At 51.0% G+C, this 18,006-nt stretch overlaps 2 protein-coding genes across 22 annotated transcripts in view; one reads left to right on the forward strand and one right to left on the reverse strand.

Moving 5' to 3' along the window:
- The window catches only part of GPR161 (G protein-coupled receptor 161), a gene marked incomplete at its 5' end in the record, with an annotated part of 64,228 nt that extends 48,248 nt beyond the window's left edge, over positions 1–15,980 (forward strand). For 10 of the 12 annotated variants that reach the window (XM_082437979.1, XM_082437973.1, XM_082437972.1 and 7 more), the window contains 3 exons: positions 2,740–2,844; positions 6,057–6,173; positions 8,230–15,980. In XM_082437979.1, coding sequence (XP_082294105.1) covers positions 2,740–2,844; positions 6,057–6,173; positions 8,230–8,495 — 488 coding nt within the window. In that variant the 3' untranslated portion in view covers positions 8,496–15,980. Of the gene's footprint in view, positions 1–1,333; positions 2,692–2,739; positions 2,845–6,056; positions 6,174–8,229 lie in introns of those variants that run through there. The other 2 variants (XM_082437978.1, XM_082437974.1) reach the window with 2 other exon arrangements.
- Positions 15,981–16,129: 149 nt separating this feature from the next.
- Positions 16,130–18,006, reverse strand: part of DCAF6 (DDB1 and CUL4 associated factor 6) — a 166,614-nt gene continuing 164,737 nt past the window's right edge. For all 10 annotated transcript variants that reach the window (XM_082437419.1, XM_082437413.1, XM_082437410.1 and 7 more), the window contains one exon: positions 16,130–16,594. In XM_082437419.1, the coding sequence (XP_082293545.1) occupies positions 16,530–16,594 (65 nt within the window). In that variant the 3' untranslated portion in view covers positions 16,130–16,529. The remainder of the gene's footprint in view (positions 16,595–18,006) is intronic.

Consider the following 18,006-nt stretch of genomic DNA (forward strand, 5'->3'; position numbering starts at 1 on the left):
GGTCATGTTTATTTCATACGTAGATTTCAGCCATAATCCATGGATTTTGGTTTTCTCATTCTATTAGCCCCAAACTGAAGAAGTGCAGCAGCTTAGGTTTTCCCTGGGTGCCAGCTGTCACCGGGCCATCACAATACGTTCTGCTTGTGAGGTCTCATCAGCAGATTCCCGTGGGGCTCCCCTAGGAATTGAGATCTCTGGCCTCCCTGGGGTTTGCCAGGCAGGGCCACTTCATAGTGGGTAGGTCAACCCTGGAGTGGACATTGATTCTAGTGCTGAAAGGTGCGCTAAATGCTTACGTTTGGTCTTGGGAGGCCAGACTACAAATCCAAAGCTGACAGATGGCTACAGGTGATCGGAGCAAAGAAGGGGCCTTCAGGAGAAAGGGCCACAGGGTTCTCCAGTAACTCTGTCACTTGCCAGCCCAGTTGGGGTGGACAGCCCAGATAGCAGCCCCACCCAGGCTTCGAGGGAGGCCTGGGCATGGTGGGAGGGCAGCCTCTCCAAATGCTGCACTCGTGTGATGCTTGAAGCTCCTGGAACTGGGCATAGAGCCTTCCCAGCTATCTTCTGCAGAGAAGGACGCTGACTCCCATTTGCTCGGAGGAAATGCCCCACCTCAGGGCCCTTGTGAGGTCTGGGCTGGAGGGAAGGAAGGAGACCCTGGGGCCTTTGAATTTTCCTGCCTTGCTTTACCAAGTTCCCTTCCTGGTGCCACCTAGAGGTCTTCTGGCTACTTCAAAGTGCCAATGTCACCCCAGAATCGCACTCTGTTCTTTGAGCCTCTCAAAGGCACTCAGGACTCTTCTGGCCACTCCAGGCTTCTGATCTGATCCCTGTGCCTGTCATTTTGTGCCTTTTTCTTTCTTTTTAAAAAAAATGTTGTGAAAGGGGTTGGATTGGGCCCAGCCCAGTAGATGTGTTGTTGTTGCATGTGAAAAAACTCAGGGTAACTGAGTCCACTCTCCAGTGGTAAAATGCTGGATAAACACAGAATAGAGAGTTGCCGCCTGGCTGCCCTGTTGCCACACCTCTTAGCCGAGCCGCATTGGTCTGGCTCCAGTGATTTCTCCCACTGGTAGAGACCAGGACTTGTGCCTGGCTTTCACTGCAGCCTCAGAGACGGTGTCCAGAACCCACTGTGGCCTCAGCCGTCCCGGTTGGCAGTGGATGTTCCCCCAGCGGAAGCCAGGCTTGCAGCTGAGACATAGTCATATTCTGAGGCCAGGACCCTGGAGGTGGGTGATCATGTTCGGGCTCTTCTCTGGCCCCAGACCTCCACACCAACCCCCAGGAGAGTGGAAGCCTCCTTGCACAAGTGCTCTCCCCACAGGTCATGACAGGGAGCTTCTGAGGGCAGCGTGCTCTGACTGCACGGGTCCAGCCCCCGTCATTTCCTCCGTGGCTCTGAAGGAGAAAGGAGAGCATGTGTGTCATGTCGCTTTGTCCCCTCAAAAGAATTAGGATGAAGGTACAGGGTGGAGGCGTCCCCTGTCTGTAGGTTTGCTGGGGAGGAACGCTGGTGGTCCTTTGTGGCAGGTCCTTCGTGGCAGGTAGGTAGGTCTTCCTCATGAGATGGGAGGAGTTTGACTTTTCTGTGCTTTTTTTTAATTGCTAGGAGTGCCTTTTTTGTTAACTCCATGGTCTTTATGGCCTCCAGCTCTTTTGTTCATGGATTCATTATTTTCTCAGTTTTCTAAGGGCACCCAATTAGAATTCTGTTTGTTTTCTTAAGCTCCCTGCATTGTCTCCCGAGACATCGTTTTTTCTCCCTTCTTTCCTTCCTCCCTTCCTTTTTATTTCCCCATCTCTGCTAGTGCCTTTCCTTAAGTATCTGGTGATCTCCGCTGCCCCTCACGGTTAGTAAGTCGGCCCAGGAAAGCCGTCGGGAAGCCCTGGGTGGTGCTGGGACTGAGCCGTCTCACGGGGCGCCCAGCTCTTGGGGTCTGCGGGGCTTTTCTCTCTGGCTGGCTGGATTTCCCTGGGGACAGGGTCTCTGGTCTCCTGCCCAGGTTAGGTGAGGCAGTGGGGCGGGGCTCCCACTGGTAACTATGTAGCCTCTCATTGTTCCCTCGGTTTTTGCCACGTTGCCGTGTGCCTGGTGTCGCTAAGGCCAGAGTCCCCCAGTTCACTCTGCCCACTCTCCTGCCAACATGGGGGGCAGGAGCCTGGACCCCGAACTGGGAACAGCAGTGGAGGGGACCCACTGCTTCCCGTAGAGACTTTCCATCAAGCCCCACCTGCCTGCAGAGACTCCGGGCCTTCAGTTCCTGAGCTTCTGGGGGCCTCCTTCCAGGCCTCCCCCTCTGCCAGCCTCGGCTCTTTCCTGGGCTAGTTTCACTGCCCACCACCCGCCTTCCAACTTACAAACATCCTCTCCATTTGGGGGTTTCGGCCTCTTCAAAAAAAATCCCGTTTAGTATTCAGGTAGGATCTTGGGAGTTAAACACGCACCCGTGTTTAACTGGAAGATCTTCTCCCAGGACCGTTCACCTCGTTTTCTCTCCCACCTGCCTTGTTGGGGTTTGACGTTTGTCACGAGCGCGTCCCCTCTGGGGGGACCCAGGGAATCCTGTCACAGACTCCCCGGGGTAGGAACAAGGGGCGAAGTGAAGGAAGGGCAGCCAAGAGCTTCGCGTCCTCAGCGCGTGGAGGACGGAGCGGACAGGGGCGGAGGCGAGGCCCCTGGGGACGGGGCGGGCCGTGGATGGTGCGGTCAGTGCCGACCTTGCCTTGCAGACCTGGGCCTGTCCCCACACCTCACGGCGCTCATGGCCGGCGGGCAGCCCCTGGGGAACAGCAGCAGCACGGGGGACACCGGCTTCAGCTGCTCTCAGGACTCAGGTAAGCCCCTCACCTGTCGCGTTGCCCCAGTGCCTGCCGGCTGGGAGCTGGTGGAGAGAGGGACATCTCCCAGGGTGTGGAGGGGCGAGAGTCAAGGGTCTGGGTGTCCAGTCCCGGCTCTTCAGCATCTCTGTGCCCCAGTTTCCTCGTCTCTGCAGTGGGGATCTCGGCTCCTGTTCTCTCTGCCATGCAGGGTTGTTGTGAGATTCAAATTAAGTGAAAGCCTTTGAAAAGTTAAAACGCTAAATGATTGTCAGTTGTTACTCGAATTATAATAACCATCGTCCAGTGCAGGCTCCGGAGTCAACCTGCTTGGTTTTCAGTCTCGAATTGACTTTTTTTTTTTTTCACACACACACACTGTATTTTATTTTTACAAGAGATAAATAGACTGACACCAAGCATTGTACATGGATGACCACAACAAAAGCAACAATGATTGCAATTACCAAACACGAAACACACTCATACTATGTCATAATATTGACATTCAGTCCAGTAATCCTCCACTGTAACAGCTCCTTTACTTTGCAGTGAAAATTGATTTGTATATTCTTTGCCTCTGAGTCCTTGTGGGATTTTTTTTTTTTTAATTCAAACAGAAAGTCACAAAAATTATAATCATCCTCATCAGTTCACTCAGTTCGAATTGACTTTTAAGAGCTGTGTTATCTCAGACAAGCTGCTCAGTCTCTTTCTAAACCTTTGAGTTTGTCCATTTGTGAGCTGGGGCAGCCGTCCCTCTATCGAGGGCAGTTCCGACCAGGTCGGATACCTTGTCACCATCATTAGATGCCCTGCGACCTGCCTATGAGGAACTCGGTCTCCCCAGAGAAACACATCTCCACCAGCATTCTCCAGACCCTCCCTGTAGCTGCTGCCCAGGGGATGGCGCAGGCCCAGGACTCCTCCCCCCAGCGGCAAGCTCTGTGATGTCACAGTCTGCTGCCGCCGCTCTGGGGACCCAAGTGCCACACCCCGTGCTTGCCAGCTCATGACTGGATGAGAGGCTCGTGGGCAGAGGCCGTCGGTGTCCCTACGTCAGTCATTCATGGAGCTGACAAAGCACCCCGTCCCGGGGCTGCCGTCTTTCCACGTCCTGGGCGTGAAGGGAGGGTGCTGATTCCTGGACCTCGACAGCAGGCTGTCTGTGGGCATTTCCCTCCCTGCTCCTCCATCTCCCCTGCCGGGACCTTTGGAAAACTCCTCTCTGCCTTGACCTGTGTTTCTTGGCCTGAGCCTGTGTCACGGAATTCTGGGGGGAACGGCCGTGGGCAGGGACCCAGACCAGGCCTCCTGTCGTGGAGCATTTCCCCAGAGGCAGAACATTCCCTGAGGATGCTCTCCCACTGGCAGCCCGGAGGGTTGAACCACTGGTAACACCCTCCCTTGTAGGCCCGAGTCCCTCCTGTGACTTGAAGGACGGGAGGGTCTCTGTCTCTCCTCGGGCTCTCTCCCTCTTCTCAGACAACCAGCAGGAATCCAGAGGCAGAGTGACATTCATTCGTTTAACAGATATTTACTTGCCAAGCCCTTGCTTTGAGCAGACACTGCGCTAGGTTCTGGAGATGTAGTGGTAAACTGCCCTCACGGGGCTTTCCGTCTAGTGGGAAAGACGGCCATCCCATGTGCTTTAAATGGGTGAGTTGCGTGGGATGCGAGTTATACCTCAATAATTCTGCTTTTAATAAGGGTTATAAGGGTGATGAGAGCTATGGAAGGGGAAGCCGAGTGCCGTGAGGACACGGAACGGAGTTGTATGTGCCCCCTGTTGGGGGAGAACTTGGCAGGGGTGGGGAGGGCGGTGTTAGAAAAGCTTCTCTGAGGAAGTGATGTTAAAACCTGAAGAGTGAATAGGAGGTGACCAGGCAAAAAGGAGTAAGGAGACAGTGTCGTAGGCCAGCGGTCCCCAACCTTTTGGGCACCAGGGACCGGTTTCGTGGAAGACAGTTGTTCCACGGACGGGGGAGGGGGGGATGGCTCAGGCAGTGATGCCAGCGACGGGGGGCCGCAGGTGAAGCTCCGCTCGCCCGCCCGCCGCTCCCCTCCTGCTGTGCGGCCCGGTTCCTGACGGGCCGCAGCCCGGCACCGATCCGCAGCCCGGGGGTTGGGGACCCCTGTGGTAGGCAGAAGAAAGAGCATGGGCTTCGGGGTCACACAGACCGGGGTGTGGGCTTCAGCCCCGCTCTTTATTAGCTGTGTCTTCGCGAGAGATGACTTCCACTGATGAGGCACGTGCTGTGTGCCAGCCAGTGTCACATCTTCACACGTCTCAACTCAGAATCCTCCCAACAACTCGGTGAGGTAGAGAGAATTACGATCCCCATTTCGTAGACATGGAAGGATGCTGAGGGACCAAATATCCTGCCTGTGAGCCTAGATCTGTCCGATTTGGGAAGCTGTGTGCTTAACCACCATGTTGTGAAGTCCGCTAGAGGAACACGCCTTTTCAGGTTGTTCTGCAAAAACAAATGAGGAGCTCCCAGCTCCCCTTTCTTCCTAGTTTCCTGAGCACCAAGGCCTTGAAGGACTGATAGCTGGAGGCTAAGACAGAACAAGACTGGTCCCAACGCCTGCCCCGGTGTGGGGTCTGGGTCCTGCTCAGCCCTCCTGCCCTTCCCCACCCTGGTCCCCCCCCCCCCGCCCCGCCCCGCCCCGCCTGCCCTGCTCTCTCTCGTAGGACTTCCTTCCTTTCTGCCTTTTCCCCACTTTTTGGGGGGCATATTTCTCAATCCCTTTTTGGCCCCCAAAGAACTTTACATGTTCGGGTTTGAAATGTTTATTTAGCACAGCATACCTTAACTAGAATGATAGGAATTCAAACTGTAAGAAGAATCACTCTGAACACAAAGCCCCTTTAATAGGGCCCCGTCCTCCGCTCAGCCCGACTGCCCTTCCCCGTTCCAGGTCTGGCGGACTCATCACTTGTGAGTCTGTTCACAGTGGCAGGTAACCCATCCGCCTGGATAGCGCTGCTGTATTTCTGGTGTGTCTGAAGCAGCCCCAGTGGCTGGCTGCAAACTCCCTGAAATGGGACAAGAGACAGTGTGTGTCCTGGGCAAATGCTGCAGGGCACTTGGTTGCACCCGATTGTGGGTTTGAATAAATGAAAGGGGAGAGAGGGACGCAAGGGGTGTGAGCGAGGGCGAGAAAGGTGGCGAGAAGGACTTGGTGTTGCCTGTTGTAGGCGTACAATCTGCCCTTGGTTTTAGGAACGGATGTCATGCTGCTCGAAGACTTCACGTCTGATGACAACCCTCCCTCCCACACTTGCCCACCCAAGAGGCGGAGCTCGGTGACGTTCGAAGATGAAGTGGAACAAATCAGAGGTTGGTTTCTGTGACTGATGGCTTCAGGGAAACAGGGGAAAGGAGAGGATCTTAGGAAAGTTCCTTGGCTCAGCCTGCTCCCATCCGCAGCACACCAGGGCTCCCACCTTTGCCCAGCCCCGTGTCGCTCCCGACCCTGCCGGTCTCACTTGAGTCCTTAGGCTTCCAGCTCTCGGAGCAAGCAGCGTCTAAGGCTGGGCAAGCAGTGGCCTACGTAGACAGACACACACAATTCCCATCTCCTCCCTCAGGAAGTTGCCCGACTGGATACAACAGTTTCTGAGCCCTCCGTGGTTTCTTTCCTTTCTGGATGATGTGTGGTTATGAATCTGAACCTGACCTCTTTGAGCCTCAGTTTCCTCATGTGGGAAATGGAAGTAATTGCCCAATGAGTGCGCCGACTTCACCGGAGGCAAAGGCCGCCGTCTTGATTGGCCTGTTGCCTCTGAAGCTGACGGGGGCGCTGGGATCCCGTGAGAGGAATGAGTTCTGCTGTAATCCAGTCCCTGTGTTTTTCTGCTCCAATTGTTCTGAATTCAACCCTCAGCACTCTCGGTGCCTCTGGAACCTGGGGTCTAGTTTCCCATCCAGATATGCTGATTAGAAGAGTGACAAAGGAGCCATCCAGGCCGCCCACAGATGGAAGAATCTCTTTTCTTCTGAATCCCACCCGGCGGTGAGGACAGCCACCGACATGGCCGGATGTGGGTGTGGTGGAAGAGTCCGGGGACTTTGAGATATAAATTCTTCAGAAATGCTGAGTACCAAAATACATATGGGCCGGCTCAGAGTTTCAGGTTCATAATTCGTCCTATCTCTTCTACCACCCCCTCCCTGATTCCAGATGAATGGAGGGGCGGTCATGGATGTCAGGGAGGCAGATATCAACTCGTCTGCTTTACGGGCAAAGTGGATTCGAGAACGGAGCTGGGATTAGCAGCTTCATGGGCTTTATAATATGTTACTCCCGTGTTAAAAAAATGGATTGAAGCCCTCCGCAATCCACCCAGCCCGCATAGGGCCAAGCCTGCCCCATCCAGCCTACATGCTGGGGGATGGCAGTTCCAAAGGCACCTTCTCTGCACGCAGGGCAGGGAGCAGGCACGTGTGTAAGACCATGTCAGTCCTCCCGGGAGTGAGTGGCAGGGCAGAGGTCCTCCCCTCTTTCCCTCCTGCAGCGTGGGGTGGAAGTTGCCTACTCCAGACAACGTGAGGTCTAGGGGATACGCCGTTCCTCCCAAAATGTCAGGAGAGAAACAGGCAGTGAGGTTAATAGTCATAAGGCCCTGGATGTGAAATTGAAGGGTCCCCTCGTTCCCTCCCTCCCTCCCTCCCTCCCTCCCTCCCTCCTTCCCTCCCTCCCTCCCTCCTTCCCTCCCTCCCTCCTTCCCTCTTTCCCTCCCTCCCTCCCTCCTTCCCTCCCTCCCTCCTTCCCTCCCTCCCTCCTTCCCTCTTTCCCTCCCTCCCTCCCTCCCTCCCTCCCTCCTGTGCACTTTAGGCGTCAGGGGTCCTAACCCTGGGGGAAGGGGCACCCGAACCTTTAATGTCCTTCCTGTCCTGAGGTTCTCCATGGCTTTGGGGAATCTCTGAGCAAGGGTGGAGAGGACGGAGACCACACTCAGGTTTGTGGAAGTTTAGAGCCGAAGCTATTACACACTCCGGGGAGCTGAAAGACCAGAGAACTCTTTCAAAGATGTAAAAATTTGAATGTCATGAATAGAAAGTGTTTATCAAGCCTTTTCTATGAGCCAGACCTAGGCTAAAGCACCTTAGGAAGAGCTGTCTAATTATCACGGGAACCCGATGACGTAAGGGGTGTGCCATGATCTTCTCTTTACAGATGAGGAAACTGACATTAGATTAAATTACTTCTGAGATTTCCCCGATAGTAAGTAGGGGAGTCAAGGATTGTCACCTTACGGACTGTGACTCCAGAACCCACACCCTTAACCTCGGTTTGCTTCCCCTCCCAGGGGCAGCGAAGCAAGAGCAGGTCTATCCCGGGATAGCCATGGTCCTGGTCCCTCGCTAACCTTTTTTCTGCCTTCTCTCTCAGAAGCTGCCAAGAACCCTATTCTTCACGTGAAAGCCGAAGTGCACAAGTCCTTGGACAGTTACGCAGCCAGCTTGGCCAAAGCCATAGAGGCTGAAGCCAAAGTGAACTTATTTGGGGAGGAGGCTTTGCCTGGGGTCTTGCTCGCAGCGCGGACCGTCCCCGGGGTTGGCTTTGGGAGCCGCCGAGGCAGCAGAACTCTCGCGAGTCAGAGGCTGCAGCTGCAGAGCATCGAAGAGGGGAACGTTTTAGCTGCGGAGCAGACGTGAGGGTGGATGCCCGTTACCATCTGTGCCGAGGGCCCGGGAGCAACATCTGGTGTGCAGCCATCAGAAAAAAACACTGAAAACAATGTCTGTAAGTGACTTCCGTGTCTCTGTGAGACCACACGTGGGTTCCTTGAGGTCCCAGCGATGGGACCAGAGGCATCTAGAGCACAAAGCAGAGCCGACGGAGGTGTGGCTGAGATTTTGTGGGAGGTGGGCCGTAGAGGGGAACTAGAGACCACGGCTTAGAAGGAGACTGCCGCGTGGGTCACTTCCTCCTCTGCACAACCGGTGCCCTGGGGGTCCAGCCACGCACTGTCCCGGAGGCCTCAGGAGGCGAGCCCTTCCCAGTGCACTTCGGAGGATGGCGCTTCTTCTGCGTGGTTGATGTGGACCCTGTGGGGCCGTCAGTTTTACACTAAATGGTCCCCAGAGGAGAGCCCAGGAGCCGAGCTCCCCAGATCCAGGCGCTGCGCCCTGGGGTCCTGGTTATGACCTCGCCTCTGGTGGCGCCACCTGCTGGTGCTAGTAGGGATGGCTCACGGGCCGCTGGGTGGACGCAACAGGCCTGGGGCTGCTGTGGCTGAGGACGGGGCCGCCTCCCTCGTGGCTGAGTCTTTGCTATTTCATAAGAAGGGAGAAACCACTGTAAAAGACAGGAGGAAGGAGCAGATAACAGATGTTTCATTTCTAGAATTAAAAAAAACAAAAAAATCCATTTGGTTAGGATAAAACCACCATCTTACTGAGCCTGAACGGGCCATGGGGCCAAGCGCTGCGGGGGACTAGAGATACTGTTATCGTTGGAGGGAATCCCCTTCACCTAGAAAACCTCATGGAATAGACTCTGCTTGTGATGTTTGATGGACTGTTTCGAATAGCTGGCCTCCAGGGAATACTCCCGTAGGCAGCAGCTACTGTTTCCCCGCCCTGAGCAGTGTAAGAGGAGACAGACTTGAAGAAACGCTGGACCTGGCGTCAGCAACCTGTGTGCCGGCCCGGCTCCGCCGTTACCTTCCTCATGTCATTGGGACTCCCTGTCACCTCTAGGCCATCTGGAAAATAAGATAAGGGGGTGAGGAGGTGGATTGAATGGTGGCCAGGATCATTTCTAACTCTGATCTTTGATGTTCTCTGAATTTGTAAGTTAGAAAAAAAAAAAAAAGTGACCCATGGACCAACATTTGCACAGCTTTTGAGTGTGGCTTCTAATGGGCATGTGAAGCACTGCAAGCCCGGGTACGTGGGCTGATCCGATGTGTCTAGAGCACAGCTCTGACGGGATGCCAGCCGGCAAGACACATAAATGGGGGCAGAGGGCACCTCCTCAGAGGCGGAAGTGGGCCACGCATTGTGACTTGTATGTTACAGCTCTCTCCCTTGGAGCTGGGATGGCAGTTGAATGTGTGGGCTTGGAGCGGTGGCTGTGGTGACTTGAAGCACCTGTGCCTGCCCTTCAGCTTGGGTGATTAGGTCAGCCAAGTGCAGGCCTTTCCCCGCCTTCGGAATTCCTGGTGGTCAGCGGAGGGTAGATTCTGAGGAGATCTACCCGCGTCTGCTCTGAGGCAGCCATCCCAGAAAGTGAATCACTTTTGTGGTGTTCCGTTGGGGTCTAGCTAGCTAGCTCTCAGTGAGGCAGTGTCTCTCTGCTGTGTGGCAGAGACCCAGTGGTTGGCTGGTCCCCTGGTCTGCAGTTTACAGAAGACTTCCTGAGACCTGGGGGCTGCTACCTTCACGGCGATCAAACTCATCAGCAACTCCTGTGGGAGTGCCAGCCACTGGTCTGCATTCTGGATGGGAGTGGGAAGGAGCAGAGGGTGGTTTCACCCTTGGGTTCTGCTGATGAGATGTGCAGATCAGTCAGACTCTGCTGTCACTACTGGGTGGCATTCCTAAACCTGAGGGCATTGTATGTTTTCTGCATGTATTTTTTTCCTAGCACTTGTCCTTGTCTAGTTTCTAAAGGGACCATACTCCTGAGCTTCTAGTACGCACCAAGGTGGAACGGGGCAGGGACCTTTTACCTCTAGGTTGGAATAGCCCAGGATGCCACCCCTCCCCCACCCCTTAGGGCATTTTGAGTGCCACAAAGTGACTTGCAACCCAGGGGCTGGAGAGTGCTTCCCCTGGACTGTACTTAGCTGGGCTCTAGAGAGAGAGTCCTGAGACCCGCCCCCCCCCCCACCCCCCGCCCAAGTCCTCACTGGCTGATCCCAGACTAGCTCACATACACTAGGATTTAATCTAAGCCAATCTAGCATTACTGCACTTCCTGAAAGCATTCTGTGCATTTCCTCTTTTCTACTGAGGTCCATTTATTTATTCATCTACCAGACACTGCACATCCAACGTGTGCAAGGCACCAAGCTAGGCTCTATGAATAGTAACACTAAAGCGTTTTCACTCTAATATAGGGAGAGACCTGGGAGAGACTGAGGCTAATAAATTGCAAAGTCAATGAATGATTATAGAAAGAACTGTGGGCTCCAGAGGGAGGTGAACATTTCCAATTAGAAGGAGTCAGGGGTAGCACCATGTAGGAGGTGACTGTCTGAGCCAAGCCTTGGAGGGTGTCTGGCAGCTAGAACCATATTTTGCATATTCATGAATTCAGATGTTCCTTGATTCAGCCTGAGCGGGAGAAAGGAGAGCAAAAGGAGGTGGATGGGGAGAGGGCGAGGACATAATCCCCACACACTCTGAGGTTGCTGAGAGCATTTCTGAGGACCCCCGTCCTTAGTGCGGAAGGTCAGAACCCCAACTGCCCCCGCTGGACCCAGGCCCGTTAGCTTTACGGCAGCCTGAGGCCTTCCTGAGGTGCCCACGTGGACAGTGGCAGGTGGGACACTTGGCCACTGGTTCACGTAAAAACCTCACTCCTGCATCTTCTGGTTTTGACAGGACCACGTTTAGGACTGTTGCCCATCTCTGCTTCTTTCGTAGAGATTTCCACTTGACTCGGTCCCCCCCACCCCGTACTATACCCCAGATACCAGGTTTGGGGGCTAGTGTGACCCAGAAGGCACTGGAGTCCCACGCCACCGAGCACACAGCTCAATCCCTAGCCTTTTCCCAGGCCAGACGCACCAAGACTGGAGTTCAGGGCCTTCGACACTAGGTGGCAGCAGTGTGGCTGTGATGCCGCTGGCAGTTTCCCACCGGGAAGAGCTAGGGATAAAGCTGAAGGCTTGTTTGCTTCTGGCTTAGAGCACTTACTCTGAGCTCCTGGTCTCCACTGCAGTCCTTGGCCTTTAAAGGACCACCCAGCTAGCTTGCTTACAAGTGTGACCCCATTCAGGGTTGCAGGTACTGCCAATGCTCAGCTGTGTGATCTTAAGCAAATCACTGCTGGAGAAATGGGGTCGAGGAATGTAAGACAAGGGCCATCTGGTGCTAATGTTCTTTGATTCTCATTTAAGGAGCTGCTGTGTAGTCTCTGAGTGACCGGCGAGACTTAAGTGTTTGCAATAGGCCAAGGTAGTTTGGGGTGGACAGGAGAGGGAGGAAAAGTGCTTTGATACAGTGAGAGACTTTACTGGCCTGTTCAGATTTACCTAGATGAGTATTTTTTCTATCCTGATGGTTGGTCCCTGAAATACTTGCAGATTAGAGACAGGTCTACAGATGGACCACAGGATATACTCACGACAAGGGTTCCGCCTTGAGCCCCAGCCATCTCCCATCTGGAAGGAACTGTGGAGGTGACGTGGCTACAAAAGGATGAGGCAGGGAAGTAGCACATAATGAGTGCCTGACCTGTTAAGACATTTGAGTGCCTGTCATGTGCTAGGCATTAGTTGGGCACTTCCAAATGCTTTATCTCACTGCAAATATGATAGAGTGGGGATAGTGCAGGCTTTGGTATGGGATGTTCTGGGTTCGGATTCCACACTGCCGCTTGTTAGTAAGGTGTCCTTGGGCCAATTACTCAATCTTTCTGTATTGCAGTTTTCTCACCTATAAAATGAACTTTGTATTCTGTTTCTCTGTGGGGACACAGAATCCAGGGGGGCCTCTGATTATGTGGATTAGAGCATCCAGCACAGTACCTGGGGCATAGTTGATGCTGAACCACTGCTGTTTCTTCTTCACTCTGCAGGTGGGTGTATTATTCTTGTTTTACAGAGCTCTCGGTGACAAGAAGTGAGAATCTTAAAAAGATAACTGTTATCCTAGATAAGAGGTGTTGAAGGTTGTTGCCGTAGGAATCGTCACATCTGCTGTACAGCATGAAGGGATGTGATGAGAGAGGAGAAGACGATAGAGAGGAGGGGGTAAAGGCTAAGTGGCACTTGGGATTCAGGAGATCTGAAGGAGCGAAACTGAGCTTTTCTGTTAATGACTATCGAAGATGGTAGAGCCCCAGGCTGGTGTGGCATCTGGAATCAAAGCACAAGCTCAGCTTTGAGTAAGGGGTGCTGTCCCTGAGATGTGACCTGGAGTCTCAGGGCAGCCCCATCCTGCAGTGTCAGTGAATGCTTGGCCTTGGCTCTTGGGTTCAGACTCTCTGACTCTCCGAGCCCCTGAGGGAAGAGGCAGCGCAGGGGCAGGAGTCCATGCTGCCACCCACAGTGTACACAGAACCCCAGGTGAATTCCGTGGGAGAGTGAAGGGAAATCACATTTTTCACCCTGAAGCAAAGGAAAACGGCTGTGAACACAGTCGTGTGTGACTACAAGAGGGGGCAGAGCCGGACCGTCCTTCTGGGTTGGGGAGGGGAACACACAGACTCCAAGGAGGCCTAGGGAGGTGAAGGGAATTGTCCAGGGTCTCAAAGGGGATTAAGCCAGGGTCGGGGCTGAAACGCCAGGTCTTGGCCATGTGACTGAGAGAAGGAAAGAGCCAGCTTTGCAGCTCGAGGAGGATGAGGGATAGTTAACAGTCATCATTATTAGAAGGCCAGTAGGGCTTTACTGGGTAGGTAGGACTATTGTAAACCAAGGAGTCTGGGAGCCTGGAATATCTGCTTGCCAGACCTATAAAAAACTGCAGGCCTAAGGTGACTGGATTCACTGGAAAGAATCAAAGCACAAACTCAGATCTGCGTAAGGTTACCAGAAGCACAGTTCTGCTCACTGTTATTTTTAGGAGAACAAAGTACGCAAAGCTGTGTTCATTTCCCTCAGAAAGCATTTTCCTGAGCAGTATTAACAGCTTAAGAATTAAAAGCCACTTCTGTTTTTCCTTTTGACACCACCATTTTGAAGTATCACTGATCATCATTGGTGAGTCTGACCCTCCCAAAGGAAAGGACAGTCCTAGGGAGGAGGATCACAGGCCCGGGCAGGCGCCGCCACACTGAGAGTGCAGGGGAAAGAGCCTGTCTGGCTGGAACTAGGTCTGTCAGTCAGTGATGTGGACATGCTTAAGGGACAGAGCCCTATGCTGTGTTCTGATAATGGACCCCTGGATGCAAAGGTGGTTAAAAACAAACCTTCAAGATAAAGACAAGCTGATCCTAAAATATAGTTCACTTGAAGTTTTTGGATGCTTATTTTTAAGATTAAAAAATGCTTAGGATTATTATAAACCAATATTTATCAAAAAAGTAAAAGTATACTTAGAATAGTTTTGTTTACCTGATTAAGTATCTGGTTTTTGGTCTGTGTATAGCTGTGCAAATTGTGAACTTGTGCTTGAGCTTGTGGACTGTGGACTTTCTTGGGTGGGTGTCTCCCCCTTTACCCCCACCCCTGTTTTCCACAGACATGTCTCTGTCTCCAGCCTCCCTTCCCATGGGAAAGAGGAAGGAGACTGAGCAGGAAGGGGCCAACTGTTGCACGGTCCATACCACAGTCACCTGCGTACATCTATCCATGTGTCTTTCATAAATTCCCGCAAGACAGTTAGTGACCTGGAAGTGACCAAGAAAGAGACAACAAACAAACACTGTTAACCCAAAGTTCTAAAGGAGGTTTAATGAATAGCAGTGCTGTCTCTGTCCATCCCATAACCAAAGTCCAAGGGCGGGTGGTAGATTATCAGAGACTTGGAACAGCCTCAAGGCACAGAGCCCACCACCTTTATCTGACCCTATACCTGCCACCACTAAAGCCGCATTCCTTTTCTAAGTGGGTGAGTAAGTGAGCCCCGGGGTCCAGTGTCTCCACTGCAACAAACACTGGATCATGGAAGCAGCCAGGACTCATGAACTCTGCCTCTGTAGAATGTCTTCTCTCCTAGCTGCCTCCTTGACTGCTTGTCTGGCCTGCCCTGCTCCTTTGTAACGTACAACACCAAAACTACAAAATCGCTAAAAGTAGGGGGCCTGATTCCTTGGACAAATACCACTTTGTAATGTTTGGGTTTAAAAAAAAACAAACAGTTTTAGAGCAGTTTTAGGTTCTCAGCAAAACTGAGCGAAAAGTTCAGAATCCCCCCACTCCCACCTGCCCAGCCTCCTCCACTATCAACATCCTGCGCCAGAGTGAACAAACGGCATTGATTTTCTCCTGCTGCTCTTCCGGCCAGAGTCACCCTTGACCCCACTGAGTGCTCCAGTCTGGGCTGTTGGTTTTCCAGCACTTCTCTGTAGCATAATCCCTCTTACTGTCATATAATGTAGTGTCATATTATGCGCCACAGTAGTCTTTTCAGTTATTCTGTAAACCCTTCAACCTCTCATGGGGTCCTAACACAGCCCCTGGGATATAGGTGGTGCAAATATGACTACCTCTATCTGAGGGAGGAGGAAACAGAAGCCCAAAGAAGTCACATGGCTTGAGCAGATCACGTAACTATTTGGGTACCAGAAACTGAGACCTGGCACTTTTTGGAAATCATGCATTTGCCCTGTTTGGCTAAACTTCTAACTAACTCCTTTCTTTCCCTTTGACCATTTAGCATATTCCTAATATGGAGACATATGCGTCCTGCCCAGGCTAAGAGCTAGATGTTGAAGTCCAACTGAAGTTACCGAGCCAACTAGAGTTATTTTTTCCTCTATCCAGAAAGCCAACCTGTCTTCTCTCAGCAGCAGGTGTCCTTGGGCTTGCAGCCATCTTCCGGGGAGGAGCCGTCCCTGGTCCCCACATGGGAGAGGGATGCTTTGCTTGGCCACACCTGTGAGTCTATTCATGGCCCAACCAGAGTGAGCAGCATGACAGTTTAGGAGACAGGAGAGAGGATGACTGAAGGGTTACGCCTGCAGGAGCAGCTTCAAGGCGTAAGCTGTAAGACACAGACCGGGGTGTAGATGGCTTAAGTCGAGTGAAGGTGGGCACCAGAGAGGAGGAAGACCAGGAATTAGAAGACTGGATGGTCAACACTTTCAGTTGAAATCTGGAAGTTGGAGAAAGGAAGGCCAGAAGCCAGAGCTCTCAGAACTGCCTTGTGCTGATATGGTGTGTGAGTATCCATGATGCTCTGGGATTGCTCATAGCCTAACCCCTGTAACTCAGGTAATGAGGGACCACTAATCATGAGAGATGATGATTGAGTGGGGGTGGAGATAAAGTACTTTGGAAGGAGAAATGAAAAAAAGCTCTGCTATGTGATTCTGTCACACACAAGTCAAAACAGAAAAGGTTATTTAATCTAGAAAAGAACAGAGAAAGACAATCTTATGTTACAAGAAAAGATTTGGAAAACGTGGGTCAAGGTAGCAAGGCATTAAATAAATAGTCAAATTCAGGATATCTTAAAACAACCAACTTCTTTAATTAGAAAGCAACAAACATGCAAATGGCAAGTGTAGAAATTTATTTGAACCAACATTTTCACTATAATGAAAATTACTCTTCAACACTGATCCAAGCTCCCACATTTGAAGGTTAGGGAAAATATTGCACTTTGCATTTTCTAGCACTCCTCATACATGGCAAAAAGTTTTTAAAACATTTCGCTAGTTTTGTTTTACACACACTCCCAAATTCATGCACACAATCATTCCAAACCAATGTTAGGTTATCCCCCCAAAAGGGAAAAACTCCAAAAAACCACAACCTTAAAATTGCACTAAAGCTCTGTAAAGAAAAAAATATAATAAATGTCTTATACAAATTTCAGAACACCTAAGTGCTTGCCAATAAGAGTTGATTATTCCTCATCCTCGTTTTCATTCTCCTGACCAGAGCCTTCTGATCTGTCGCTCTCCAACCGGTCTGGAAAACACAGATATGAGACAAAAAGAAATACCTTTATTATTACAATTAAAATAATTTTCAATGCCTTTTATTTAAAACTGATTAAAATGTATATAATTCAGAACATCATCCTGTAAAAAGCAGTTCACAGCTGTGCGTAGAAAAGTTATTTTTGCCTCTAGAGACAAAGAGTAAAGGAAACACAGCACTCTCAACTTGGAATATTCATGTAATTCCAAAGATATAAAAAGTACAAAGAAAAAACCCTAAGGATCTTGATCTACTGTGGTCTACTGCAGTGACTGCAGACTGTGTTCCTGGGAGTCTGGGAGCCCTAGGAGGAGTATCCGGTGTCACCAAGGGGCGTGAGAGGCAAGCTGTGCGGGAGAATTTGGTGATCATTCCTGAGGATCTGTGTATTTGTTTATAAAAATATTTCTTAAATATCTGCTATGTTCCAGGATACAATGGTGACCAAAACAGGCACAGTCTCTGTCCTCAAGGAGCTTATCTAGACTGAACACTCAAGGGAGTGTACAATTACAACCTGGCGAGTGAGCACGGCACGTCCTCTCAGGTTCCATGATTTACACTTGCTGTTCCTCTGCTTGGGACACCTTCACCCAGTTCTTCAGCTATAATGGTTCTGCTTACTCACCTCGATACAACTATTATTCCCTGTGTGAAACTTTCCCCAGACTTTTTCAAATACCCAACCTGCAGAATTATGAACTCCTTCCTTCACATTCCAGAATATTTTATATGTATCGTATAATAATTACAGTAATAGTTTGTTTGCCTATCTTCTTACAGACTAGACTGTGAGCTCCTGAGAGGGTAGCAGTTATTTCTTTTATGTCCTAAGGGTCTAGTACAAGAGGTTCAATGAAGGTTTATCAAATAAATGAACATAAGTTTTGCTAAGATAAGATATATTACATTAGGGTATGCAAAGAAGGCAATAGTACCGAATAACTACCACCACTAGGATGGAACCCTTTCTATCACAGAAAGATTTCTCCAGGGTAAGCTGGGGAAAAAAAGGGTTAGACACAGGGGAAACAGTTCAGTCCCACTGTCAACACCAAGAGAAAACTGAATCCTGAGATTATCTACAGAGGCGTAAACACTCCCATTGGATTCTAAGTCAACAACACCAGTATACAGAAGGGATTGTATTTTTTTTTTTTTTTTTTTGGGATTGTATGTTTAATTGTCCAAGTGAATTAGATTAAATCCCCTCTACACCAACTCCATTTCAATGTCAAACTAATGAGATAATGTATGTGTGTATGATTTGTAACCTGAATTATACAAATTTTAGTTATTATTATATAATAAGTGTTCAATACACATTTGTGAAATAAATGAACAAAATAAGATGATGATAGACCTTCACAGGTCACTAAGGAACCTAAACACAGTGGAAG

Source organism: Balaenoptera physalus (genome assembly GCF_965194825.1).
Source record: "Balaenoptera physalus genome assembly, chromosome: 1".
Taxonomy (NCBI): domain Eukaryota; kingdom Metazoa; phylum Chordata; class Mammalia; order Artiodactyla; family Balaenopteridae; genus Balaenoptera; species Balaenoptera physalus.